The sequence below is a fragment of the Macaca thibetana genome, chromosome 3 (assembly GCF_024542745.1).
Source record: "Macaca thibetana thibetana isolate TM-01 chromosome 3, ASM2454274v1, whole genome shotgun sequence".
Classification (NCBI taxonomy): domain Eukaryota; kingdom Metazoa; phylum Chordata; class Mammalia; order Primates; family Cercopithecidae; genus Macaca; species Macaca thibetana.
The window spans coordinates 107,219,667-107,244,337 of record NC_065580.1 but is presented as its reverse complement, the minus strand read 5'-3'; the positions used below and the strand labels follow the sequence as shown (position 1 = coordinate 107,244,337).

Sequence of the window (24,671 nt, the reverse complement as noted above, 5' to 3'; positions counted from 1 at the left end):
AGGCAGCCCAGGGGGAGTGGTCTGGCCTCAGGTAGCAGGTGGTGTCTAAGGGACCCACCCAAGCAGGCTGAGAGCAGGCACAGTCCCCTGTCCGCCAATCTGACTGTCCCCAATGAGAGTACCAATCCTATCCATGCTGTCGGGAGGAGTTGAAGACCAAGTTTTAGGAGAACTGTGGGCAGTAACACACAGAGGACTCGGCTCTCTGGTTGGCATCTGTAAGTCACATTGGGCAGCACAGATGAAAGGGTGCAGGCCCTTTCTCCCTTTTCCCTGGAAGTGCAGTCATTCCTCCTTCCTACCTTCTTATGCTTCTTAATTCAGACCAGTTTTCCTCCACCCCAGCTGCGTATGCACCTCCCCTGGAGAGCTTTGCAGAACATGACCCGTGTCCAGAACCCATTCCAGGGTCAGAATCTTGAGGGATGAGGCCAGGCATAGACATCTCGTGAATTTTGTTACACAGTGAATGTTGAGAACCACTGGTTTTAGAGGCAGTTTCTTTCTGGTAGTCATTTGGTGAGCCCATTATTCATAAATTAAACAGATATTTTCTCAATCATTACTCTGTGACTGGACTGTGCAGGCTCTGGAGATGAGATAGTAATAAAGGAGGGCACAGGTCATATTATGGTACAGTCAGTGCTGTGATAGGGCTGTGATGGGAGAATAGGGACAGGAACCCTGACTTTGGGGGAAGTGTGGCAGGTCAGGAAGAATGATCAAGGATGGTAACATCTAGGCCTAGGATTAACAAATGAGCAGGGGCTAGAAGGAAGGTAGTAGTCATGGGTAGGAGGAAGGGCAAGAATGAAGGCACAGGAGTGAAGTTCAAGCACTGAGGGGATCCTAGTGAGACAAGATCGAGGGGTGCAAGGGCTCGGCCAGGTAAGGACGTCTCTACGAGATGGGAAGGTAGACGGCAATGCATTGGAGAGGCTGGCCTTCACCCAAGAGGAAATGCTGGGCCCCTGCAGGGTTTAAACAGGTGAATGACATGATCAGCTTTGCATTTTGGAAATAAGCTGGCTGGAGTGAGGAGGAGCTGGAAGGGGCAGAGTTGAAGTAAGAAGGTTGATGGCTAAACCAGGAAGGGCAAGGGTCCAGGGAGAGGTCAGTGAGAATGACGTGAAGTAGAAGGAATAGATATTCAAGAGGCAAAGTCAACGTCCCACCACTCCTGAAAACTCTGATCCTCAGAGCAAAATTCCTGACTTTCATCAACATACAGGTTCCCAAGCTCAAGAAGTTTCATTATTTTGATCACTGCTACATCACTTGCCATCGCTTACCAAAGACACCCTCAGAGTTACATATGGTCACAAATCCAGGTATATGGCGCCCAGAGAACAAGACTTGAGTTGTCAGTGGTTTGCATTCAAGAATAACCCAGGAAGAATAAAACCAATGGAGAAAGTTTCAGTCTGTTGTTGACCATTGTTTTTCTCATAGCACTTAACTTCGTTTTTGATGTGATGCACCATAAGCTTCGTGTTGGTTGGGTTGTGAAATGCCGTCCTAGAGAGGAAGACTTACAAGGACCTCACTGCCCATGCTAAGCACAGCACTGGCTTTGGCTCTAAATTAGGTGTCATCACCCCTTCGGGCAGATGCTTACAGGAGCTTAGAGCTCAGAGGGCCGTTAGGGACACACTGAAGAAACAGAGGCAGGAGAAGTTAATGACTTGCTGAGTTCTTTTATTACTGGACGCCAAGATTAGACCACACATCCTTTGTGAAATTCAGAGAAGCTTTTTTGCATTTATTAATGAACAAAGTGTTTTGAATTCATCTGGTATAATTGAGGACACATGATGAAATTGAGAGGAGCCAGAGGTTGCACACTGGCTGAGCTGTGATTTCAAAGCAGTTTCTCTTCATTGACATTAAGGCTGACCCCACAGGACCCTAGACGAGGAGCCCCTTCACCAGGGGACTGCAGTGGTGGAACCACAGTGAGAGGTGAGGCAGAAAAGAGCAAGGACAGGCCAGAGCATCTTCCGAGCCCTGAAACCATTCAGGCAAGAGTTGAGAATACTGTTTGATGAAAACACCTCTCTTTAATCTGTCGGAACCAATTCTGTTCAATTTGTCCTGAATATAATCTTGAACCACCCTGCATGTATTATAAAACACCCAGAGTCATCTTGTGAAGATTCGTAAGTTGTTTGCAAGCTGCAAGGAGATGATTTTTTTTTGGATAAGATGTCTAGGACTGTGATTCAGAGGAAACGTCGTAACATATTGGGCATAATGCTCTACATCTCTTAATCCTAATTAAAGATTATTACCCCTACTTTATAGATAAGAAAACCAAGGTTCAGAGAAGTTGAGTGATTTGCCCAGCTTGTAAGTGACAGAACCAGACTTTGAAATGACTTATGCCTAACTATAAAGCCAGGTGTTGTTTTTATTTTACAGTAGGCATTGGCAAGCTACTGTTGCAGGCCAAATCCAGCCCACCACCTGTGTTTTGTAAATAAAGTTTTATTAGAACACAGCCATGCCCATTCACTGACATATTGTCTGTCATTACATAAGTTGCCATGGTAGAGTTGAGTAATTGCAGCAGACACTATATGGCTCACAAAGACTAAGATACTACTATCTGCCCTTAACAGAAGTTTGCTAACCCCTGTCTAAGCCTCACTGTCCTAAAATAAATTCAGAAACCTCAACTGCTACTCCTTGAGCCCAGACAGCACCTTTATTTTCTCTCTCCTTCGTGTTAATATGCATGACACCACTCAGCAAAGTGTCCTGCATGCATGGCCTGGCCTAGGTACTCCACTCCCTGATCTGGCAAAACTATAAAGTAAAACTATGTGAGTTTCCAGAAGCTGACCCAATTTTAAAGACCTCTATATGGAGGTAGGCCAAGGAGGGATCAGTAATTGCCCCTACCAGGTAAGCCATCAGTTTGTACCCTCACTTCTCACACTTTTTCTGGGCAAGGCCATTTCTCCACATTGTACCCTTAGAGTGTAGCCCCAAAGCGATCCCTGGCCTCTGGGAAATTATCCTTCCCACACATGAGCACTTAGGGTCTTCTTCCCCCAGACCCCTCTGCAGGCAGAATCTTTCCAATTCTTCGGTTGTTGTGAGCCTTCAGTCCTTTTGTTGTGTGTAAGGAACATTCCTAGGAAGAAAAATGGTCCAGCAATAAAGTCTCCCCCACATGAGTCATTTTTAGCTAGACTGGGTTGGCATCTGTTTTTCCTAAGACAGCCTTTTCTCCACCGTGAAGATAAATCAATTTAATGGACACCACTGATTGGGGGTAAACTGTACTTTTTTTGTAAGTATTGACCACCTGTTAGTGGCAGTGCCCAGTAGCATACACCATTGTACCTTCTCCAGAAACCCTTCACTTGGCTGTAGATCTATCGCCTTCCAGCTCTTTCCCTGGAAAGAAGCCCAAAATGACTGCTGGAGCCCTAAGACACCATCCCACAGCCACAGGCTTTGTTCTTTGGCTTTGTGAAAGTGTGCTTTATAAACCTTGTTGGCAGACTCATCATTCTGCTAAGGACTTATTTGTTGTGTCAATCTACAGATGAAAGGTGGGAGCCTAAAAGCCTCTGGCATTGCTCATACCAACCATATTACACTCTGGAATATATTGTATTAAGTAGTATGGGCCATCATACAAGTAAGAAATAGTTCCTGCCCTCCAGGGACTTACAATCTAGACAGCATGAAATGTACACCAATAACTAGCTTCACTGCTTGCTGGTGATATGACAAGACTCGCTGGAAGATGTAGATGCCATATGGAAGACTCAGAAGGGGTGCTGGATGTTTGCCGAAATCAGTGGTTCTCATACTTGAGCATGCATTAAAATCACCTAGAGAACTGTTAACATAGATTGCTGGGTGCCACTCTTAGCATTTCTGATTCAGTAAATCTGGGGTGGGCCCAGGAAGTTGCATTCCTACCAAGTTGTCAGCTGATGCATGTGTGGCCCAGGAATACCCTGTCCAAAATATTTTTACAGGAGAAGCTTCTTACATACGTAAATTCCTTCTGGGATTGTAAGGGAGCTGACATTGGTTGAGTGTCTAATATGTTCTCTTCAGTATATTAGGTAATTTGGCTATAATATTTTGTTTAGATTTCACAACACTGTGAATTTCATATTATTACTAGCACTCTACAATGAGCAAACTAAGGCTTAGGAAGAGGAACTTACATTTGCTAGATATCCAGTATGTACTGTAAAGGATGTGGGGCATTATCCAGTTTACAACTGTTTGAATTCTAAATGATTAGTACTCCTAGTTTAGGTAGTGGTAAAAAAAAAAAAAAAAAAAAAAAAAATGAGTAAAGATAGTAAAAATGAGTCTGAGAGAGATTGAGTGTCTTGAGGAAGGTCAAAGCCCCAGGAAACATGCATGCTGGATTCAAAATCACGTGTGGTGTTCTAAAGGCTGAGAAGCTATACTGCAGCTAGTACCTGTCTGTTTGCCAAAAGCTACTAATGTAGACTCCAAAAGCATGTTTTCTTCCATGCTTGAAGCATGTACGTCCTACCTCCTTGCCTTTGCTCATGCTGGTCCTTCTGCTTAGAATTCCCTTCTCCCTCTACTTCACCTGAGTAACTCCCATTCATCCTCCAAGCAAAATGTTGTCTCAGCCATGGAGACTTCTGTAACATCCCCTCCTTACCCCAGCTAGAGCAGAAATAATGACTTCTTTATAAGCGTTCCAACATACTTTATATTATCAAATTCCTTCACAGACCCCAAAGTCCTCTGGTGACATATCCTTAGTTACAGAAACAAACAAACAAAAAAAATCCAAAGTTTTCATTTTAGCCATCAAAGCCATCCCCCATCTGACCCAGCTTGCTTTTCAACCACACCTTGCAGCTCCACCTGATTTCTCCAACTAAACAAAACTGCCGAACACTCTTCCCCACCCACGGCTATGTTCTCCTTCCCCCTCCAAGACTTCACTCAGGCTGCTGCTGTCACCAAGAATGGCCCCTCCCCTGCACCTCAGCCTGTCTGCATGTGACCTTTCCACCAGCCCCGGCTAAAGTCCTGGTGCTATGCCCTCAGCCCTTTGGGAGGGCCTCCATAAGTGTTCGTGGAGTGAACACCTGACCCCTTGCTCCCCTGTGACATCACGTCTTCCCTTGGGTGAGGCAAGTATGTGTCTTCCCACTGTCCCAGGCCGAGAGCTCATCCGGCGCAAGGCCTGCAGTGTCTCATCATTCCTTGCACTGAGTAGGTGCTCACAAAACATTTGTTTAAAAAAATGGATAAATGATGCTGGATGAAGCTTGTGGGTTAAAGGCAGGATGGGAGAACTGATTGGATGAGGAGCACATGTAGACTCAGTAGGTCTTGTGATAAAACACAGGAGCACATTTACATGACCAACAATGAGAGCAGGGACATAGGTGGACTTTGCCAGAATGCTTGATTCCATTTAGGAACCTCCTATGCTCGTACCTTTAACCTGGTCTTCCAAGGAACCAAAAGGATTTCTTAATTCGAAGTACAAATGTCTTGTGGGACTCTCACTTTTTTTGTAATTTGTAACATTATTACAGAGAATATGGGCTAAGAAGACTCCAGAAACACACCACTGACAGGGTCCAGACATCGATTGAATGAGGGGGCAATACCAACAGCGAATGCAGATTCTAAGAGTGTGCTGTCTTTGATGTCTGTGGCAAAGCACGTACTGTAACTAAAAGCTTAATTCCATTGATTTTCTGATGCCTCCACAACACCGTCTGTGGGTTTTTCAAACAAATAGTAAAAGGTGTGATGTTTTCTAAGGAAGATAGAGTTAAGGATGGTGGTTGTGAATGTCTTGATTTGTGAATGTCTTTCACATGCGAAACAGTAACAGAGACATAAAGCTATCAGTTGTAAACCTTGTAGCTAAATTGCAAAGGCACAGAGGAATGTTTGACTTATGTAACTCTTTTGTCTTCTTAAAAAAATTAATGATACCTTTCACTGAGGTTATTTTCCTTGACATGCAGAGTGACCATAGAACTTCTCAGGGCTGGTGCCAACACAACTGTGAAGTGAAGTAGGTGAAGCTAGTCTTTCACTCCACCAACCTCTGTCCTGTGCTTTATACCCACTGCTTACATCCCTTCCTCTGGGGCCAGGTGCCTGCTTTTTCCTTCTCCCTATCAACCTAGTCTTAGGAAAAGTTCTATACTTTCTTCAAACTGAAGTATAAGTGATTTGGGGAAAATTCAAAGGATTATTCTATTTATGTATTCTTGCATCTAGCAAGGATCAAAGTCTTAAGCTAGAGGAATGGGGCTCTAGGAGTGGATTTTAAGCATAATCTATAAGTAGGAGTTAAAGAGTTCCCCACATTCCATAAGGGATCATCATGATTTCCATGCAGAGGTGCACCCATGAGCCTGTAAATGCAGGTGATTTTTAAAAGTCACTTGTTGAATTAACTTTGCTATTTCTATCCAGCTTCCCTCTCCTACTCCTCCCTTTCCCTGGACAATCTCAGCCCCACAGCTGGTCCTCCTCTTGGACATCACTGTATGTATTTGTTGGGATTCTTTGGTTGCAAGTGACAGGAACAGTCAAGCCATCATCCAAGCCATCTTCCAAAGGAAAAAAAAAAAAAAGGCTCTTGTAACCAAACAACCAAATGCAGGACTTGAATTACCTTTACAGTTGAACAAGGCTTAACTATTAACATTCTCTCTCACACACACACACACACACACATATCTATTGTCTTCTGTGTGCTTCTACCGGCATTAGTCTCATTATCTTCCCCTTTCCTAAATATGAAGGGACATAGTCTTACAGTTCTCAATTTGAGGGAAAGAGAGCATGCTTCGGGTCTGCCTCAAGACAGAAAAGTCTGAGGCAGAAAAGTCTGGGGAAGGATGCTGATTGGTCAGCTCAGGTCACGTGACCACTTTGGCTCATTGCTGTGTCTAGGCAGATGTGGTGTAATCACCATTATCTCTGTGACATCCCCTTAAGAAACACATGACATGAGGGAATCACCTTCTTCATCTGTAAAATGAGGGGAGTGGAGATCGCTCTAAAACTCTTAGCTTTAACCTGATTCTGTTTGAAAATCATATCTTCATTTTTGGTATTCTTATCACTATATCTTTGTCTCTCATCATGTCCAACCTCCCACAAGAAAGCCAGATATCATTGGCAAACAGTAATGATCTCCTTGGCTCAATTCTGAGTCTCTCTAAGTGGGCAAAGCAGCACCCCCTATGGTGCCCCTCATATGATACAGCAAAGCATTATAGCTCAACTTTGACAAAATTTAATCATTTTTGCCACATGATGTTAGATGGTCACAATTTCCAAATTTGTCAAGCACTCCAAATTTGGCATTTTGCCTAAGTTAAAAAAAAAAAAAAAACAGATCTGGTGAAAGATCAACTGGAAATTTGCCTGTATGACATTATGCTGGGGGCATGAAACAATGCTTATGTGACTAATTCCAATTCAGATGCAACCCAGGTTCAAAGCAGCTGATACACAGTGGTGTTCCAGATTATTCATTTATTTCCCTTCCCATGAAATGTCTTCAATGAAAAGCCTATCCACCTGCCAACAAAGTCCATCAGCCTGTCATCTCTATCGTTCTGCACTTCTACTGTAATGATCCTTGGCCATGTCCACCTTTCTGAGACCATTAGTTCATAGAAGGCAAGAAATACATCATATGCATATTTGTTCAACATCTAGTCTATGCCAAATCCATCCTCTTGGGTTGCTTGGGATCCTAGGATTCAACTACATATGTGTGATTTGGGGCAAGTCATCAATCCTTTCTCAGTCAGTTTCCTTTTCTTTTACATAGTGGTAATGGCACCTCCACCGTATTGGAGGGAGGATTAAATAAGGTGATAAAGAGCAAACTGCCTAGCACAGAATTCAACATATAGCAGGGGTGCATCTGTCGTTTGCCTTATTTTTAAGTTCCCAAATGACACGAAGAATGGTGGCATGGGTGGCAGCATAGTCGGGTGTTTACAATCCTGATATCCAATCCCAGCTCAGCCACTTAACGACCAATGGTATGATTTTGAAGTTTCTTAAGGTTTCAAAGCCTCAGTTTCTTCATATGTAAAGTGGAGTTGATGGTAATATCTACCTCATAGATTTGAGTGGCTAAAGAAAGAAAACATAGATAAAGCACCTACCACAGCATCTGGCACATAGATTCCTATAAATGGTATCACTTGTTGCTATCATCTGTAATGGAGGGTGAAAAAAGAAGCAGCAAGATTCCACTCTGAGATGCTTCTGTGTTTTTTCTGGTCTTTTCCTGCTGTATGCATCCTGATGAAGATGAACCCACATTAATAGAGGCAGTGGTTAATTGCCTCCTTGTGGGCTAGCCCTGTCCTGAGGCAGAAAATTACCATATTCTTCTTTTTTCATGAAGCTTCCAGTGGGATATGTCTGTTCTAATTTAATAAACCTCTTTTTTTAGCGCCTGGCTCAAAGAGGCAATACCACATGTACATTTCCAAATGCATAATTAGTATGAACACTCAGGCCCTAACTACATGGGGAAAGCAGTCTGGGAGAGGGGGATGTGAGTATCTGTTCACATTCATTTGAAGCAGCGCCAACCAAACTTCCACAGTTAATTGTATCTCAGTGATTTTATCCTGGAAAAAAATAATTACTATGCAGGGCTCTAGCTGCTGCTTGGCCTTCGTTCATTCCTGACTCTTGAGTTGGCATTGTTTACAATGTTGAGTCAGCAGCAGTCACATAATATGTCAAGCAAGTGGAGTCCGCCTCCCACCCCAAGATTCCCCACCCTACCAGTTCCCTGTTATCAATCCATTTCCTTTCTTGTGTTCCAGCAATACAAGAGAAAATGAAAGATGGGCATGATGGAAGTTTACTCTTTTGGAAAAGCACGCTCAAGGTTCATATTGAGCATGCATGCAGAGGGCACCAGGGAAGCAGGGAGCCCTTAACTCGGAAAGACTTTTCTGAATGGGAAAGGTCAGCCCCCAGAAAAATGATGGTTTTCCTTTCATCTGCAGGTAATGCAGGTGGTGAAGGAGCAGGTTATGAGAGCACTTACAACCAAGCCTAGCTCCCTGGACCAGTTCAAGAGCAAACTGCAGAACCTGAGCTACACTGAGATCCTGAAAATCCGCCAGTCCGAGAGGATGAACCAGGAAGATTTCCAGTCCCGCCCGATTTTGTAAGTTACCCCGTATTGACCTCTGTCTCCCAAAAGACTCTAACCCACTATTTCTCGAATGATTGCCTATCACGAAGCTGGGCTGTGCCGTGAGCTCCTCAGGGAAGGTCAGCAGAAGACATTCCGAGGGATCTCTTATTTAGTTAGGGGAGTCTCAGCAGCTCCTTGAGGAAGGGCTGGGCTGAGTGGAGTGGGCCAGGTGTTGGAAGAATGGATCTAAACCAGGAACTGGCCCCTTTAGTGACAAGTCTTCCAGGGATTTGTAGCTTAAAAGTTTGGACCTTTTCCAACACTTGGAACAATTTTTTTTCCCTTTGTCCAGTAAAACTATATTTCATGCAGGTGCCCTTTGAACAGCAAGACCTTCCGAGCCAGCCAGAGTGAGGCCCATCCATAGGTAAAGCAATATGAAAATGAAAGTAGCATGAGTCCAAATGAGTGGGAGTGAAAGCTTGAGAGGAAGAGAGTGAACTACCTCCTCTTTGCCCTGTTGGCACTGGTTGGCATCGCAGCATGCTATATGGCCTTCATGACTATGAACCTACAGTCCTACAGTGGGGAGGCAGCATGCCCCCCTTCACAGGACTTTGCAAGAAACGCCACTTGCAAGCATTGCAAAATTTCATGTATTCCAATCTTTAAAATGTTCTGAACTCACACATGAAGGGTATTTTGCTTGCTTCATCTTTTCTTAGAACTGCTCTGTTTCCCTTCCTTTGTCCTGTTCTAAGAGCTGGGTCAATTTTAAAGAGGAAAAAAATAGGGAAAGGCATATGTGTTTGATATTTATTCTCATTTTGTCCTCAGAAGACTGGACACAGCTTCTTCTGAGCTTTTGCATGAAGCCAACTTGTAACATAGTTTTAATTCTGAAGGCTATACTCCCCTACCACGCATACATGCTCTCTTTCTGTTTCTGATTCTTTCCCTTTTTGTTTGTTGACCTCCAGTATTTGACACTTCTAATGCTTGGCAATTTGTAAAGCACCCTTCATGCTATTTCATTTCTTCACATCCCTGTGAGATGGGCAGGCCTTACTCCCATGCAAAGGCCAGGATAGGCAGGTCTTATTCCTATGCAAACGCTAGTCTGGAGGGGTGAGCACCATGCTAACAAGTGGAGGAGCCAGGACTGAGCCTCAAGTCTATGACCCCTCAGCTAATATTTTGTTTGCCCTGCCCAAGCTTCTTTGCAATGTGAGAGACTGAAATGAGGTTTAAAAAGTGCACAGGTCTAAAAGGACAATAGCTAAGCAGTAATATCTGTACATTTGTTTTCCAATCTTAAGAAGCACTGTTAGAAACTGTGGAGTAGAACCCTGCAGACTAGTTGGCATGAAGTCAGTCAGCTGGGGAGGGAAAATGCTTCCAAGGTGCTTTGGTTTCATCATTGCAAAACCTAAGTCATACCTGCATAAGCATCAGCTAGCCTTGACAAGAGGTACTGCTGGGGTTTTGCATTGGTCCTCAGCCAGAAGACGGTAACAGCTAGAAACACCAAGCAGGATGCACTTTGGATAAGTGACTGGCTCCTCAGAGATGCAGTTTCTCACCTGCAAAGAGGGACAATGGCTCCTTGCCCCATCCCAGGGCCTACAGTATACTGGATTTCATAACATGTTTCAGCAGATGTATAAACATAGGACACTTTATTATGCTTTTGATAATAAATCTTAAAACCTGAAGGGAGACTTGTGGAATCACTTCCGTTAAAGGCAAGTGACTCTGAATTACATTTGACCTTGACTTTTTTCAAGTTAAGACTGTTAACCTCATGGCAAGTGCGAACATTTTACTCCTACTTTGGCTTTACATCTTCACTTCCTAAGACTTTGCCTGTGACATTCTGAAGTTTCTTTCCCCTTGTATTATAAGATGCTCTTATCTTTGAAACAATCCAAATATGAAGGGAATCTTCTGCATGGATGTAGCTTTTGCATCATCCCTCGGCCAAGGACCGAGAAGTACCATGGCCCACTGGAGGTCTTGATATCTGTAGCTGCATATCTGTAGCTGCAGCAAAGTCACAGAGAGTGGTTAGGAGCCACAGCATTTAAGCAGGAGGGCCAGGGACCAGTTTGATATTTACCCCAACCTCTGAAACAGCAGAGGGTAGCTGCGGTATGTTTTGCCTATTAGAGTGATCTACTAGACAGGAATTCATTATGGGGTTACATGAAGTCTAACTTCTGCCAAAATGGCTCACACAATAAACCCAAGTCACCTAAGAGAAAGGAATAGAGGAGTAGACCATGTATGCTTGTTTTCATTCATTTGTTCATTTCATAAACATATATTGAACAATTCCTACATGCCAGGCCTGTGCAAGGTGCTGGGGGCAGGCAGAGACCCAGAGACACTTGGCCTCCTTCTGTCACAGGCTAGGATTAGGGGTGGCGGATTTACCATAGACTGGGCTCAGTGCTTAGTTACACGAAGAGCACAGAGGAGATGGATCTAACCCAAGCTTGAGGGTTAGGATATTGGGATTTTTGAGCTGAAAATCACCCTTAAGGCCATCCAGTTCAAGCTTTTCATTTTGCAGACAGGGACAGCAACTTGACTGGGGCCTGACCACCAGTGGGGAATCCCACTGGCCATCAGGCTGCCTGCTGCCTCTGTGTATGCCACACACAGCATGGTGGCAAACCTCAGCTCCATGCAGACCACTTGAGCTGTTAATACACCCTGTTGTTATAAAATGGTTATGTTTCCTGAGAAGAAAAATGTAAACTCCATGTGAATAAATATTTTGGGGAATATATATTCAGTGGGTTGAAGAAGCTCTGTTTTATTTCTTAGCTCTTGACTAATTGTTTCAAAGAGGAGGTATTTGTTATGTCTTATTTAGTGCAACTTACCAAGGAAGATAAGTCCATCCACACAATTAATCGGAGTTAATGGTTATAAAAAGTTTGAATAGTCCAAAAATGGATCATTTAACACTATGTTGGAAAGGAAGGGGAGATGCGAGGACAAACATCAGTGAAAGCAGTGAAGCAAAATGTGTAAAACTTCGACCCAGTTTGCTATCAGACTGACCTGGGGTCATTTACAAGTGTGGCTCTGTAAGCAAGTTATGTAATCCATTCTAAGCCTGCTTTCCTCATCTCTAAAAATGAAGATATCAAAAGTGTCAAAGTGTCTACATCACCGGATTGTCATAAGGATTTGACAAAGTAATGCATGAAAAGCACTTATCATATGCCCGGGCCTTAATATTCACTTGAAGAAATGTTCTGTCTTACTAGCCTGTAATCAGAATTTAACAAGTTGTGATACTGTTGATATGTAAATGATAAAACTGACACTGTGCATGTATTTGTATTAATATATGCCTCTCCCTTGTCTTAGAAAGTACAACAGAAATCAGTGGGAAAGAAAAGCAAAAACAAAGCCAGTAATAAAGCTGATGCCGACCCTGCAAACCTGCATCCTCGCTAAAGATCTGCCACATGCTTCACTCAGAGCTTTCTCATAACCAATGCGAGGGAGACAGTCTGGTCAGTTATACAATGTTCAGTGTTCAGACAGCTGACAAATATCTAATGAGCGCCTGCCACATGCCAGACACTATTCTATGTGTTGGCAATTCAGTAGTGAAGAGAACAGACCTATTTCTTGCCCCCACAGTGATTATATTTTAGTAGGGAGAAAAAAGGCAATACACACGGTGAATAAGATGATAGCATGTTAAGAGGAGATACATGCAGTGGAGGCACAAGGCAAGATAAGGGAAATAGAGTGCAGTTTTAAATATGTTGGTTAGAGTAGCTCTCTAATTAGGATGGTGCCAATTGAGTACAGACTTGCAAGGGACTAAGGGAGCAGGCCATGTGGGTATTTGGGAGAAGGGTATTCCAGGCAGAGAGAACCACCAGGGCAAAGGCCCTGAGGTTGGAGAGGTCTGGGTGTTTAGTGAATAAAGAGGAGGCCAGTGTGGCTGGAGCAAAATAACTGAGGGGGAGAGAGCAATGGAAGGTGAGGCCAGAAAGGTGCAGGGAGCTCCATTACACAAGGCCTTGTTGGGGAGCCATTGGAGGGTTTTGAGCAAAGGAATGATGTGATGTGACTTAGGTGTTTAAATAATCTCTCTATTACTGTATTGGAAATAGACTCTAAGAAAGCAAGTTTTTGGAAGCAGGGAAATCAATGAGAAAGCTATTTTAATAACCCAATCAAGAGGTGATGAGAAATGATTATAGTGTACTGAAAATGAGATCCATTTTGAAGAGAAGGGACAAAGGTATTTCCTGATTGATTAGGAAATATCTAGGGATGTAAGAGAAAGAGAGAAGTCAAGGATGAACTCCTGGTTTTGGGCCTTAACAACTAAAGGACAGACCAAGTGGAGCAGGGGATCAGAAGTTTGGCTTTGGATATATGAAGCTACGAGACGTCCAATTAGACAGTCAGACAGCTGAGCTTGGGGTTCAGCAGAGAGATGGACAGTGGGTAGTTGCTCAGTAGGGCAGGCCCCAAGTCAAAGAAGGAATCTCACCAGTCTAATGGTGCTGTCTGCCTTCTGTGTATAGCAGTGGCCTTACTGGACCTGAACTTGAAATTGTGTTCCAGAAACAGTGCTAGACTTTGAATTGCTCTTCACACACTCTTTAAATCCTTTCTCCTTTAATCTTCTTCCTTTTATTTATTGGCAAGGCCTTTGGATAGAATGAGAAAGATATTTATCAAAGCAAAGCTAGTAAACCCATAGCTCTGGCCTGATTGACCCCAAGCTCAGAATTTCAAAAGCCAGTTGTAGCCCATGAAGCTATTACCTGGCTTACCCCAGAGGGCAGATATCAGCCACAGAAACATACTGTAGGGCTTACTTATGTTTTCTTAACGTGTGTGAATTCTACGGCTACTGAGTCCATTTGCCAGGAAAGAAGAAATTGCTTCGAAAAAGAAAGAGCTGGTGGGCACCTGCTATGAGCCAGGTAGTGCAATAGAAGGAAAGAGCTGTCTCGTTTCCTTCGTTGCCTGGTCACATTTTGGAGTCCTTGGGGGCTTATAAAAAAAAAAAAAAAAAAAAAAAAAAAAAAAAAGGAGTAATTCTTGTAGCAGCAGATTCTCTTATTCTGATAGTGCATCCTCACAATATGGTTCCATGATGAAATGTGTTGTGGCAGGCACCTCTGGGTCTTACACGAAAAAATCATAAAGCATCAATTAAGATTACTCAGAATTCCTTCAATTGTTTCCTTCTCTTGGTCTTCATCACTGCATCCTCCGCTCCATTTTAATAACTCAACCCTGGCCTAGTGAAACTATTATTTAAATATATATATCTATAACCTAAGAATTGATGAAATTCCAAAACTCTTTCTCCCAGATTTTCTCCATCCTCTGGTACCATGTCTTTGTGTGCGCCCGGTCACCTGGACTTGGAAGTTGATTTCATAAATAAAGTGATTTATTGCTGTGTGCAACTCCCTGGCAGATACCAGCTTTCTTTTCCACTCAGTGCAGGGTTCATCAAAGCTGCAATTTACTGAGTCCATTTTAGAAGAGCTACGCGCTGATAATAAATAGTTTAGTGATCTGAAAGTCTGAAATGAGACCCTAAGAGACCTGTACAGGGAAGACTTTACAAATGTCCCAAACTATTATTAGGACTGAATTTCCATATTATGCTTTATAGATGTTCAGTTGCAACAGTATCAAATGAGAGAATGTTTGAGGGCACTTAAGCCTCAAAAAAATGTGTTAATGGAGTACTAGAATACCCTGTTAGATGGCCTTATCCTTTTATGTAACTTTTTTCTTTTTTCTGATGAGTAAATCAAAGCAGTTTGCACAAGGAAAACCTAAGTCTGTGCCCATATTCTACACGTAACCTCTGTGAGTTGTTTCCCCTTCTGTAAGATGGGAATGATGAAATTAATACCTTCCCCAAAAGATGTTATTTTCAGGAGGGAGGGGAAGAAGATTAAATGAGCTAAAACTGCATATTGCGCTACCCGGCTCACAGTAGGTGCCCAACACGCATGAGTCCCTTTCTCGCCTTGGAATGGAGCACCATGTGAGAACAGGTTGCTGGCAGTTCAGCGTCAGGGCAGGTCCAGAGTTAAGGTGGAAGCTGATGAATGTGTGAACCTTGACTACAGGGTAATATAGGCCTATGAACTGTTTGGCTTGAGGAAAGGAGAGAATGTCACCAAAGCAAATTCAGTTGTGCCTTACATTCCTGCTCAGTGCTTAATAAAGACTTGTACTCTGTCTCATTTGGGAGTCACAGCAGGAAAGATTCTTATTCCCATTTTATAGATGAAGAAACTGAGACTTAGATGAGCTACGTGAAATGCTAGTCATGGGGGCAGAGCCTAGACTGAAGCTCTAGTCTTCTGACTTGTAGATCTATGTTCTGGCCAATGCTTCTTAGAACACTGCTGTGAGGAATGGGCTCTGGGTCTCTCTGTCCAGCTTCAACTAGAATAGTTTTGGCTTTACTAGACTCAAATGCTAGGGTGCTATGTAAAATTTCCTGTGATAAAAATTTCTGCTCTAAAAAAAAATAAAACCATTTCACTCTATCATGATATCTTTGCAGCATAATGGATCTCAAACTAAATTATATTGCATTAGCCTGAGACAAGATGCAAATAATCTTTCATTTATCCCATGATTATCTCAGTCTCTGTGGGCTAGAATCTGGGACAGTGTTGTCCCCATTTGTGAATGATGGAATTCGAAGCAAAAGTGGTCCTGTGGTTTGCTCACTATACAGTGTTTGCTGTGGAATAGTAATCGTGTGATTGCCTAATAAGCCTGTTTAATCATCACAAATACAGTCTCAGAGTTTATCTGGTACAGGGGAAAAAAAGTTGACCAAGGATTGATTGTCTTAGCAGTGCTGAATGGATTTTTGTGTAAGTTTATATCTGTGGCTTTGGAAAATAAAAGAAGAAATTTCTCAGGACACTTAGCTCCGGAAAAACATCACTAAAGTGACTGGTGCTTTGTGGAATTCTGTAAATGTCACAGAATCTATTGTGGTGTTGTACTTATGCCCCTGGCCACTGACTCTTAATAAACACTTCTCTAAAGCGCCAAGTTGGAGGTATTAGATGGTCATGAAAAGATGCACTTGTTCTCCCCTGCCCATCTGCCCATGATGCCCACCAAGCCACACTCTGTTTCTCAAGGCATGCTGTGGAATGTGTTTTTCCTCTAACAGGGAACTAAAGGAGAAGATTCAGCCAGAAATCTTAGAGCTGATCAAACAGCAACGCCTGAACCGCCTCGTGGAAGGGACCTGCTTTAGGAAACTCAACGCCCGGCGGAGGCAAGGTATTGTTTCTGGGGACACTCCAAACTTGGATAGGGTAAACAGTGGCCTGCTCCCTGGAGCATCACAGGGGTGTGGTGTTGGTTTAAGGGTAGGCCATGCAGCATTGTACTCAGGACAGGAATAGCAGTCCAGGTCATTTCTGCTTCCCATGCACATCCAGAGAGAATCAAAGTCCACAATTACCAGAAGAGCCACAGAAATGAAGAGCCATTCTTTGCCATTTAGTGCCACAAAACTGCTAGTGGTGGTGTCAACAATAGCTGACGTGTATATGAGCCTACCATGTGCCAGGTGCTTCTGAAACTCTAGTCTTCTGACTTCCAGATCTGTGTTCTGGCCGATACCTGTTACAATGCATTACTTTATCATGCATTTTATCCTCACCATAACCCTAGGAAGTAACTACTAGGATTATGCCCAGTTTACAGATTAGGAAATGGAGGCACTAAAGGGCTAAGAAACTGGCCCAAAGTCACAGAAGAGCAAGGATTCAAACTCCACAGCTCCAGGACCCTTCCTTTTAATGACTCCCCTTGGTGCAGGAGAGCTGGCACCCACTGTTGGGTTTGATCTTGAAGCTTTCAGCGTGGATGGCCCTTATTGTCAAATCCCCCACACTGCTTCTCTTCTAGGACAGAATTATTTCATATGGGGATATAAGTAAGTGAACTAAGATAGGGTAGCATCACTTACATAATTTCTCAAGACAGATTTCTGAATTGTCTCTACAAATTCTAACTTCAAAATGTCAAATCCAAATGAATGTCAAAAGACTAGACTCAACAGGTGGGAAACATGTCTAGCTGTTTCTTTCCTGGACAAGTAAAGCACCCTTGACTGTTTTCTTGCTCTCTTGACATGCTGCTGATTGCACAGCTAGAGTCTTCATACCACACACTCCTAGAAGCAAACAGCCAGAACATAAAACTGTAAAGTAAGATTTGGGAAGAGGCAAAGAGATTGAAGAAGAGGCAGGAGCAAGCATAGGCATTAGCAACTATACTAAGAACACCAGTTATGGCCCAGGAGAAACTTTGGCAGATATTTTGAAACCTGCTGAATGCCCTGCTCAGCCACAGAGCTCACCCACTAATGACAAAAATCATTTTGTGTTTGTCAGCTGAACTCATCCCCCGGCCATTTACTTTAACTGTCCTGTGCTGCATATTCAGTAAATTGGAAGTGTTTCTCATGTCACCATTAAACATCACATTGAGGAACTTCCGAAGGCAGAACTTCCTGGAGGAAGGAAAATGCAGTTTCTTCACAGAGGATGAGAAGCTCTTAGAGTGAATTTCAGGCTGAGCCTCGGGAGAGGACAATAGGCAGAATAATAAGGGCTGAGTTACAGAGAAAGCCTCCTATTAGTGAGAGCAGTGGAAGAGGGAACTCCTCCCTCCCATTCAGCCACTGAAGGATGAGTTCATGCCTCCTCTCATCGCATTCCTTGCATCAGGTATCATGTCGGAGTAAATGGTGTTCCAAGAAGACCACAGGGCTCAGTGGCAAGGACATAGCCCCAGAACCGGGCAATGTGGGTGCGGTCTTGCCTCTACACCTGTCCAGCTGTGTGACCTTGGGCAGTTTCCCCATCTGAAATGGGGATAGCAATGCCTGTCTCCTAGGGCTATCGTGAGGAAGAGAGGTGATTATGAATGTGGCAACAATAAACAACAAGAAAAGGGAGCTACTATTGTTCTTTAAGATTGTGTAGGAAAAAAGCAGTGAGCCAGAGTGAGTGGACTTGGTGCTAGGCTTCTCAGTTCTTTAATGAACCATCTAGGTGTCTTTAGAAGGACACATGACCTCTCAAGGCCCCAAGTTCTCATCTGTAAAGTGGGAGGACAGGATTAGGGGATCCAGGAGCTCATTTAGTCAGAGAGCCGATTGTATGCCCTGATGTCTTTTTTGCCTTTGGAAAAAATCAATGTTTGGGATATACTGCCCCCATAAAGATGATTTATAAGATTTTTACTTACTTGACATTGGGCAAAGGACACAGAAGTTTGGGGATGGGAAATGGCAAATAGACACCCAATGCTTCTACTGCTGCCCAGCTAGAATCCCTCACAACCTAGCTCCTAGCACCAATTTAACCTTCTAGTCTACTGCATCATGAGAATTCCCTGACTAGGTTGAAGTGGATGGGTTCTATCAGAATAATCCTGTTTCTAGATGTATTAATTAACAGCGTTTTTGTTGTTGTTGTTGTTGTTTAAAAAATGTTAGTCCCGTATCTGTAAATTTTTCCAATTTTCTAATAATGAACTACCTCCTGAACAAAAAAAATATTAGCATCTAGATTATAAATTTATGAGTTGAGCTCCCTAGGGAGCATGACCATCTGTGTTTAATACAAAATCATCCTTCCGAGTGCAAAAAGGAAGGCTTTTTGGTATTTGGTAAATGGATTTGAAATCTGGTGACTGGTTCTGTGCTTAAAAATAGGGATTCAAAGCAGACTGTGCTGAAATTGGTTTCCTATCACCCCATCAAAACATTCCATTTAGATTTACACAGATTAATGAGAACATGACATTTTTAATCCCTTCAAAAAAGATGCACTTCTACATGAGACCTCAGACTGGGATGGACAACTGCCTGCCAGATGTCATCACAGGTTCAAGGGCAGACACTCCCAGTGCAGGAGCCAGCAGCATACTCCCTTTAAAACTTGGTCTGACAATGAATAGGATACAGATGAGTGAATTTTTAAGTAGTTAACTTTATAAGGGAAAATATGAAAGAACTTACAGTTCCACAGAACTGGAAAGTGATGGAACAAATAGAGAGTACTCGACTATGCCACGTTTGGCTAGAAGATCCCTGAGTTGATACTTGGCGATCCTTCTGCCTGTCTCATGTGCAACTCTGCTACTGGAAGAGTCAGATGCAGACATTTACAGATCTGGGTTTCTGGGAATTCTAACCACATTAGAACTGGGAGGTAATATTTCTCAAAAGACACAATCCGCTGGGCTGAAGTCCCTGCTCCCTACTCACTAGCTGGGTAGCCTCGGGCAATCTGCTCAATGTCTTTGTGCTTCTCTTTCTTCTTCTTTCAAATGGGGATGATGTTAGTTCCTCTATCAAATAGCCGTAAGGGGTAAGTAAAATTACGCATCTATAGCACTTTGATGCTGGGCAGATTATCAAACATTCATTGATGATGTTGGCTATTAATTTTAGCTCGTAGCGCCTCAGAATATAGAATTTTTTTTTTTTTTTTTTTTTGGAGACAGAGTCTTGCTCTGTCACCCAGGCTGGAGTGCAATGGCATGATCTCGGCTCACTGCAACATCTGCCTCCTGAGTTCAAGCAATTCTACTGCCTCAGCCTCCCGAGTAGCTGGGATTACAGGTACCCGCCACCATGCCTGGGTAATTTTTTGTATTTTTAGTAGAGACGGGGTTTCACCATGTTGGCCAGGCTGGTCTTGAACTCCTGACCTCAGATGATCCACTTGCCTCACCTCCCAAAGTGCTGGGATTACAAGCGTGAGCCACTGCACCTGGCCAGAATATAGATTTCTAAACACAGGAGGTGGAGTGGCATTGGAGGCCACTAACCTGCATCACTCCACTCTCTCCCCAAGCTTATACTTACTGACCATGAAGTATAAGCCCTGGTCACAGAATCCTTGGCATGGAAATTGCCTGGCTTCTGTGTTCCCTGGACTCCTGCAGGAGAGATTTCAGATGAAACCCCAGAAGTTGTCTGTGTTAGGGACACTGTATGAGTCCATTCTCGCATTGCTATAAAGAAATGCCTAAGACTGGCTAATTTATAAAGAAAAGAGGTTTAATTGGTTCATAGTTCTGCAGGCTGTACAGGAAGCATCACAGCTTCTGCTTCTGGGGAGGCCTCAGGAAACTTCCAATCATGGTAGAAGGCAAGGGGTGAGCAAGGAACTTCACATGGCCACAGCAGGAGGAAGACAGGGAGAGGGGAAGTACCACACACTTAAATAACCGGATCTCAAGAGGACTTTATCACTATACAGTACCAAGGGGAGGATGGTACTAAAACATCCATGAGCACTCCGCCCCCATGATCCAGTCACCTCCCACCAGTATCCACCTCCAACACTGGGGACTACAATTCCACATGAGATTTGGTGAGGACACAGATCCAAATGATACCAGCCACTATTTGCTTCATGAGAATCTGTAGGCTCAAGAACTGCCCCCTACTTCTCTTGTATTTCAGAGATGAAGGTCTTTCAGAATCACTTGCATTGAATGGCCTTGGTGAGAGTCCAGGGCTAACATTGGAAATCATTTCAAGAAGTGATAACATGAAACCTCCTGCGGAGGACAGTGTCTGTTTGATTGACTGGCATTCCCTAAGTGCTGACATGACAGGCTTATCTTGGAACTCAGTGTTGGGCAAAATGCATGCCTACCACTCCTGCCAACAAGGCTGGTATATCTTACATTGCTCTGGAGGCCCCGTCAGAAGACCTAGAGCCAAGTGGTGTGTTCGGGCACAGTAACCATATTGCCCTGTTGTGGGGAGCAGGTCATTCCTTTCTCCATCCTTGGTTGAAATTTTATTTTAATATTTTGTTACAAAAAGGCAGGTATAAATAAATACATATTTTCAAATTATGAAAAGCCAGTTCATTTTCAGGGAAAAAAAAGGCACTTCCCAATAGGTCAGAATAATGCATAATCATTGTTCCCAAAAGATGGAGGGACAGTAGTGTGGACGAGAGGGACTACTATTGACTGGAAGAGCAGGAAAGTACAAATTTGTTTTGAGAACCAATTCTGGAAGATGTAGGATCCATACTTTATGTGTATTTTACTCATATAATTATGACCATTATACTTATGAAGAACAGGGATTTCTGAGGTTTTTATAATTAGGCCAAGGCCCCGAAGCTAATAAGAATCAGAACCAGGTGTATCACCCAGGTATGTGTGACTTCAAGGCATCTGTTAGACCAAATCATCTTGAAAAGTACCTGGGGACTCAGGGGTCATTTGCTGTGATCAGCTGTGTCCAGGGAGGCAGAATTCAGAATCAAAACACAAATCTGTCCTTTTAAAGAAAGCTCAGTGAAGTGAGAAAGATTTGATGCCCTTCGTCGGTATCGATAGTTGTTTCCCTTTTTTGCACCAACAAAAAAAATCTTAGATCTCATCACCCGAAAGATGACATTTCCCTTTAAACACATTGCTGGGTCCCTCTTGTTTTGTGACTTGGAAGGGTTGGACCTTAGGCAGAAAGCTGACCTTGTTCTGAACACACAGAAGACTTGGCACATTTTAGGTTATCCTTGGGAAAATTCAGAATCCTCATGGAAGTGTTCTAAAGACATCTTTTACAAAAACCTGTTCTCCTCCCTAATATGGGACTCTTAGGGCCCCCGGGGTCAGCCCCCAGCTGCTGACAGCGGGCTCTGCACTCAAGACAAAGATGTGTCCTGATTCCACGGCAGTCTTGGGGCTTGGTTCTTGCTGTGCCCTGTGTCTCACTGAACTGGCTGGCATTTCACACCTAGCAGTGGTTGCTACTGTTCACCTTGCTGGGCTCTCCCAGAGACCTGGGGACCAGCCCCAAGCTTATCTTCAGCCTGGATGATGAAAACAGACAGTGGGCTACACTATCTGATAGAACTACCTATGGCTGTTTAAGTTACTTAAAATGAAAGAAAATTTATAATTTGTTTTCTTAGTATTGGATAAAACAGATAATAGAGAATTTCCATCATTGCAGGAAGTTCTGTTGGACGACACTGCAAAAAATTACAGTTGACAGTGGTTATTAGCTCCATAGCAATCTATGTGACATTGGGAATAGCTTTAATCAGCCCTTCTTACCAGGCTCGTGAGCTGTGGAAGCAGCTTTTCCCTCTTATCCTTCACACACACACACACACACACACACAAGATTGAAACACAAAATTCTCCCCATATTTTGTTTTGGGTTTGGAGACCAAGCCTGGCTATTAACATACTCTCATTAGTCATTGACTGAAAGACCTCCATATTAACTCTTATTTTCACCTAAATGCTAGTAAACAATCTTTGGTAATGTTCTCACTGCTTCCTGCTAATTGCTTTTAGTGATGCAACTCACTCTTTCATTGCCCAGAGGGATAAAGGAACGAGTAACATCATGCTGGGGTTTGAAAGGAAAATACACATTTTTCTTGCCATAAAAGAAACTGCAAATCAAGCTGCTGCTGGTGGCTGACACTGAAACTGTCTCACCCAACATGTCGACGCACTGTGCTGATGCTATCCTTGTAGCGGCTTTCCCTTCAGGACAGAAATACACAACGTCTAAGCCTTCCAAACCTTAGGACTCCCGTTTTACTGTGAGGAAGATACTGGCTGAGTAGCCTCCCATTTGATTATGAGTCACGACAAGTTTCTCAGCCTTTTCAGCCCCTTTTTCCAATATTTTGCCATCCATCCAAGACTTTCTAATTGGTGAGGAGGAGTGGAACACATCACTTATATCTGTGATGTACCGATCTTTTTGCTTTTTATCATTTTAGTAGTAGACAGAAGAAAAGAAACTTGTATAGGATAAGAGAATAGAGGTAGGAGGAAAACCAGGACAAGATGGTGTCATACAAGTCAAGGGAATTTAAGCTCTGGAAAGGAGGAAAGTCTGTCTGCTGCAGACCCTTTGAGTTTTCTTTAAACAAACATCAACTGCAACTTTGCAAGGAAGATGGCTGTTTTGCCTCTTGAAACTCTGATAAATAGCCACTGTTCTATAATCATTTCCAAATGTAAGAATGTGTTGCACAAGAGATTTCTGCATTCCTCTTTTTCTCCATAGGCTAGCCAGAGTTACTGATTTGTCCCAGTTCCTACTTCCCAGACCTGGGAAACAACATCTTTCTCTCTTAGCTGCCATGAAGAACTGAGGGAGCTCCTTTTCCTTGAGCTCGTTGGCCTTGTCTTTCATGTCTGCCTTCCATTCTAAAGATGTTTCACTACACCGAGTAGAGTGCTGTGTGCATTGTAGACAGCCACACAGCAAGTATTCATTGGATAAACAAATTTATCCTGAAAGTAGAGCAGCAAAATTTTTGAAATCTTACAAATCAATATATCTTACATGTGAATATTAAGCTGTGCAATTTACTCTACAATAATGTATGTTTGTATTATACTGTGCACCAGTTAAATTTCTTAATTCCTCTCCTCAAAATCAATTGAGTGTCATTGATCTTGTTTGATTGTGACACATTGGCTTGGCTTCAAGTCCCACTGCTGACCCCTAGAGTTTACTTACCCCAGCTCGAGAAGTAAGGGATTCCTATAAAGCACAGGCTAAGATTTAACTCACAATAAGCCCAGCATGTCCAAGTACTACTTCTCACTGTCTTCCTTCCCAGCCTCTATCACCCTTTAGTTGCTCACTTAGCCAAACATATCACCTAGATGCAGCAAGGAAAGGAAAACTTTATGGCAGATTTCTCCAGCTGGCTTTCTGATCATCACAGCCACGAAGGGCAGGGGAAAGAACCTGTGCGGAGAGGCAGCTGCCACAGGCCCCCAACAGCACTGTTGATGTTCGGAAAGCCATTGCCTCCTGCTCTGGAATTCACAATTCCTGTTGTGAGTTACAAGTCAAATTCCCAAAGTTGCTGTCCTCATGGAAAACCCATAAGTACACATTTGCCTAATTTAAATGTCTGTGAATTACTCAGAGAATAACTGTTTTCTCCCTTTGAAATGCTCTCCCAGCAAAATGACCCATGTTTGGTATATATATGGCATAATTTTGAAACTTAGCAATTTCAAATGTTTTCCTAGCTGTTAAATGACCTTTTTCCTGCTCAATTTTTTCCACCATAGTTCAGATTCCTTTAAATCTATGGATTGCTGTATTCTGACTATGCTTCGGAATTCTCAAACCCTATTTAAAGACAAGGAAGATAAGAATCACAGAGACGCTCTCCTTTTGTGGATCAAATTTGGGCATTTTCTTTGTTCATTGTGTGGCTTTTACTTCCATTCTTAAAACTTCTATTTCTATTAAAAGAATCATAATTAAACCATGGGTTTGCAGTGACAGCAATTTTAGAGAGAAAACCACTTTTCTTAAAATATAATGAAGAGCTTTTTAGTCAGAGTGGCTTCAAAACAAATTATATTTCAGGCACAATAATGAGGTAACTTGGCCAAGGCCTCAAAGGGTACCAACCGC

The 24,671-nt window shown here is 43.0% G+C and overlaps 1 protein-coding gene across 9 annotated transcripts in view; it reads left to right on the top strand.

Annotated features, from left to right (window-relative positions):
- The window catches only part of ELMO1 (engulfment and cell motility 1), a 578,919-nt gene that overhangs the window by 529,545 nt on the left and 24,703 nt on the right, over positions 1–24,671 (top strand). For all 9 annotated transcript variants that reach the window (XM_050783309.1, XM_050783305.1, XM_050783301.1 and 6 more), the window contains 2 exons: positions 9,036–9,199; positions 16,380–16,492. In XM_050783309.1, the coding sequence (XP_050639266.1) occupies positions 9,036–9,199; positions 16,380–16,492 (277 nt within the window). The remainder of the gene's footprint in view (positions 1–9,035; positions 9,200–16,379; positions 16,493–24,671) is intronic.